This window comes from Mizuhopecten yessoensis, unplaced genomic scaffold, assembly GCF_002113885.1.
Source record: "Mizuhopecten yessoensis strain PY_sf001 unplaced genomic scaffold, ASM211388v2 scaffold4527, whole genome shotgun sequence".
In the NCBI taxonomy this organism is placed as follows: Eukaryota; Metazoa; Mollusca; class Bivalvia; order Pectinida; family Pectinidae; genus Mizuhopecten; species Mizuhopecten yessoensis.
In genome coordinates, this window is record NW_018405591.1 from 11,740 (window position 1) to 16,643 (window position 4,904).

Consider the following 4,904-nt stretch of genomic DNA (forward strand, 5'->3'; position numbering starts at 1 on the left):
TGGGAGACGGTCATAATTCTTCCATCGTACGAAATGACCTATTCCGTTCACGTGATGATAAACTCTGATTATTGTTTGTTCTATTCAACATGTAGATAAGTGAGCAATAACAACGGAAAGCACATATTCTTCCACTTTCAGACTTCATCCTCAGCAGCTCTCATATCGCTGTCATCAGCTGCGATAGTAAACTTCCGGTGTAAACGACTTTCGTTCCTATTTACGAGAGTTCAATATTACATAAAATACGATTATTTAAATATAAAAGATGGTCGGACTGGATAGTCTTCATTTTTTTTGACGTTCTTAATTATTGTTAATAATTGTCGATAACAGTTTTTAAATCCAAGCGTGGTGTCGTTAGGTTACCGTAAATCATACTGAAATTTAGCCAACATGCGCAGCTTCCTGCGCAGTGGCGCTAAATTTGAGAAGGATGGACCCACCTTAAAGGAAGTTCAAACTGGATCGCAATATTAGTGCTTGTCAATTCTGTGTTTTTTATGAAACAGAACTTAAATGTTAACAGAGGTACGTGAATTCAACTCAGGTTAAAGAACGAAATTCTCCTGCGGTTATTGATGAAATCGGTTATTTACATATGTTTACACTATATGCATTTTAAGATAATATAACATATGCGACTATCTTGTTTGAGAGGAAAATCATTATGAAAAAAACATAGAGAAACCCATCAAGAAAATGTGCCACACTCTGCCAAGACGTTTTACCGCAAGTGATTTTTCCTTCTGGTTGAGGCCTGCTGTTTCCATTTCCAGCATTGTTGCTGTTCCATTCCAAACCTTTTTCACTTCCTGTATTATTTATTTCCGATTCCCGAATCCTTGTGACCACAGTTTCTATGCAACTGGTGCTTTGGTTGTTTAGATCGGTGTTGTTTTGATGTTTATCACTTATTTTGTTTTTTTGCGTGGTAACAAATACATTTGCATGATATATATTGAAGCCAAAAGGGAACAGTTTCGTGCTTCGGTTTATGATTTAATCTTGATATTAGGATTGTACAAACCGTCACCAGCGCATTGATACAGAGTTCCGCCGCCAATAGATAACACAGTCGAGGGAAAGAAGGCTCGCTTGCTCCAGGAAGAGTCTCCGTCACAATACTCATAAACACAGCAATAGCTAGCAAGACTGTAACAGTAAAACCAACACGTTCACCGGACTCAGCGGGGAGAAGAAACACCAGAACGTTCAACAGACCTAAAACACTGAATGGTACAATGGTGTTTATAACTTGAAACATTGGACGTCTTTTTATCTCAATCGTCACTGCCAGTGTTGGTGAGTTCATGACAGGATAAACCTCGCAGGTTGTATTTTGTAATGCCCATATTCCGTTGGGATAATAAAAATCAGTTTGAATATCATCTGAGAATGTTTCAATGATCACATCTATCAATGTAACCATGTAAAGACCGAAAAACAAAGAACATTTCTGCTGGTCAAACGGATAAAATGTAACATCAGCTTGACACGTTACCTCATACACATCGTCAGGACCCCAGATCACTAATCCACTATTATATATCCCTACTTTTTGTCTGTCGAAGCCAGGAGGCTCTATTTTTTCAAAGGGATTCATAAGTATGATATCAGGTGTCCACACAGAGCTCTGGGGAAGAAAAGTGTGATCAATTTCACCGAAATTTTCAGGATTCCATTCCATTTGAAAGTCATGCCAAAATATGGCGAACATTCCTACAACTGCAAATTTACCCGTTTTTTCTTCGAATTCTCTCAACGAGAGAAGCTGAAACTCAAGATACACTTTTGTTGGTTGTGAAATGTTAAAGGTCGGACGCAAGTCCTTGTTATAATTTGCCATCAATTTTTCGTGAAGTCTTGTCAAATCCTCATGGGTTGCTGCTTCTATGGTAATCACTGACGCCGAGAAAAGGTAGAGTAAGCACAACATGGCTGTTTCGTATGCCGTGTCGTTATAATGAAAATAGCTTTTAATATTTACCTAAATTGAATATAATCAATATTGCTCTTAACTGAAGCCAATAAACTCTTTTAATTTGATGTAATTTAGGTTTCATTGGCTAAGATAATAATGTAATGATTTTGTGGTGGGTGATTGACATTACTGATTTAAATCGATATAGACATACGCTATTGGCGATCGGAGAAAAAAGGGGTTATATGGATCTTTCAACTCATTTAATTCAAAGGGAGTAAGTCTGTATCTTAATTGTGTACGGTATATACACGCGGGCGGGTTCCGTAGTAGAGTACATTTTGCAGGGCCAACTCGTAAAAGATATGATCAAAAGTAGTTGATGTTGCGCTTATAAGGTAATGAAAAAGAACCATTCTCTCCCCCTCTTAGTGTTCCCAGTAAAACAATGCATTGCTTATAAGTAATATAAGTGATTTGAGAGAGATGAAAAACCAGTACGATGTCGTTCTTGTTCGATACCAATGGGGCGAGGACGACATTGAAGATCAACCATCTGTTCAGTGAAAGTCTGAAGGAATTTGACCATACTGTTTGCTTGTCACAAATTGTCTAATAGATTGTAAGAAAATCCATTTAATGGATTATCAGTCTTTACACCGAAACATGCAGTTAATTGTTCTACATTTTCCTAGTTAACTAAAGGCAATCAATGCTTGTCCTTGAACGTTCCAATAAACAATTTCAATCATACTATCAACCAATTTGGTTTTGACTTTATCGTTTTGTTATTTTTGTTATAAGGAACACGTATTGTACCCTCAGTTATACGTTCGGTCTATAACAGAACCTTGACTTGATGTATTCTCCAGTAAATCCAAACTATTCTGTTCTGTTGAGTTACACTTTGAAATGTATTAAACAAACATTTAAAAGAGTCTCTCAACTAAGACCTACTCACGGGTAGTTTTTGGCGACCTCCTGGTTGCCTTATTCAACCCTTACTGATATCAGTAGGAGGCTTCAGATTTGTCTGGTGATTCAGTCATGTGACATGGGGATCATCCCCAAGTCATATGATTTGAATTTGAAATGTTCCACGTCGGATTTCAATATGCTCCCGCTCCGGAGGAATCGACTATACCGGTAGCACCAGGTGATATATCTAAAGACACATTCACGTCAAATTTCAGTTTCCATTGAAATAGACGTCGCGTGAATTAATGAAACAAATCCCAGTTATATCTACTATAATTACAAATCGTTGCTTTCATAAACGACTAAATATTACGGTGGGCATCTTGTTCTGCATTTGGATATCAGCGCCTAATTTTATAAAATGAAAGTTATCGTTTTGCTGTTTTATTTTTGAAGGAAGTAACCATCATGGGATATTTTTATCTCGTTCAGACCATCTGATTTACCTCCATATCTGTTAATGCTACGTAACCAGTTCGCTGTTTGGATTACAAATCTAGCGTTTATATTTAATTAGACATATGAAAGATGGATTCGTACAATAAATGGAACGGTGAATGAGAACATTAAGTATAAACAGAGATAGAGCTAACGTCCCTGATGGGAAAAAACATTTCAAACTGTATTCATCTGTTATTAAAGTCTGAATATATCAATTTGAACAACAAATCCATTTCGAACACTCGAGCATTGTATGTAGCGTGTAACATAACAAGCTTCCATTTACCTATTGATAGATGTCGGGTCGATCAACTATATCATATCACTTATGCAAACTCGTCCTCGGCAGATTATATTGTATGCGCTGGAACGATTCAAAATTATCAAGATTTCTTACAACGAGTCAACAAAATTGGCCAAAATGTCATCGTCTTTGTTCGTTTTTTTTAAGCTAGCTGCGTAAAGAATTTACGCTTAGCAAATCGGGGCAAATTTTCGAACGAAATAAGAATATTGAGGAAAAAATGTTTTATTACCCATTTCGTTTTTATTATATCATGACAATAACGAGAACAGAAACTTGAAGACAAGATCCTTCATTTTCAATACCTAATAATGGCAATATGTAGGACTCTTGATCATGTCTTCAACGTGTTGTCCATTCACAATAAAACTCTGTGACGTATCATATCCCCTATATACAATGATTTCAGACTAGCTCCCTTTGACTTTATTGACTAAGTTGAAGGCTTCGTATTATTCATTCGTTTTTGCGACAGACAATAGTTGACCGTATGAATCGATCTTCTACAGTCATGTCAAACATTCACCACATAATCATTGTTCTGTTATTTCAGCCAATCGGGTTAAAACACAACTAAATAGCTTCATATATCGATTAAATACGTCTAATTTAGGTGAGTACTTATAGCTTTTATTATATCTACACATTATACGAAACAGCCATGTTGTGCTTACTCTACCTTCTTTCTGTGTCAGTGATAACCATAGAAGCAGCAACTCATGAGGATTTGACAAGACTTCACGGAAAATTGACGGCAAATTATAGCAAGGACTTGCGTCCGACCTTTAACCTCTCAAATCCAACAACACTCTATTTCGGTTTTCTTCTTTATTCGTTGAAAGAATTTGAAGAAAAAACGGGTAAATTTGCTATTGTTGGAAGGTTTTACATAGTTTGGCATGACTTTCAAATGGAATGGAATCCTGAAGATTTCGATGGCATTGGTCATACTTTTCTTCCCCAGAGCTCCGTGTGGATACCTGATATCATACTTTTCAATCCTTATGACAAAATTGAGCCTCAGGGCTTCGACAGACAAAAGGTCCGTATCGGTAATATTGGAAACATGGTCTGGGCTCCTACTGATGTTTTCGAGGTCTCATGTCCAGCTGATGTTACATTCTATCCGTTTGATCAGCAAATATGTTACATATATTTCGGCCTTCCCTTGATGACAATGTCAGATGTGTTTATTAAACTGGTGTCAGCTGATATTCAAACAGACTATTATTACCCCAACGGAATGTGGGAATTAAA

The 4,904-nt window shown here is 36.8% G+C and overlaps 1 protein-coding gene across 1 annotated transcript; it reads right to left on the reverse strand.

Moving 5' to 3' along the window:
• Positions 1–892: 892 nt before the first annotated feature.
• LOC110449205 (neuronal acetylcholine receptor subunit alpha-2-like) lies at positions 893–1,939 on the reverse strand. The gene has a single exon (XM_021495908.1). It carries the CDS (start codon positions 1,937–1,939, stop codon positions 911–913), a length of 1,029 nt encoding a protein of 342 aa, XP_021351583.1. The 3' UTR covers positions 893–910.
• Between the last annotated feature and the right edge of the window lie 2,965 nt (positions 1,940–4,904).

Excerpts from the sequence above, each read along its gene's own strand:
- LOC110449205 (XM_021495908.1), bottom strand. The coding sequence starts at position 1,939 with ATGTTGTGCTTACTCTACCTTTTCTCGGCGTCAGTGATTACCATAGAA.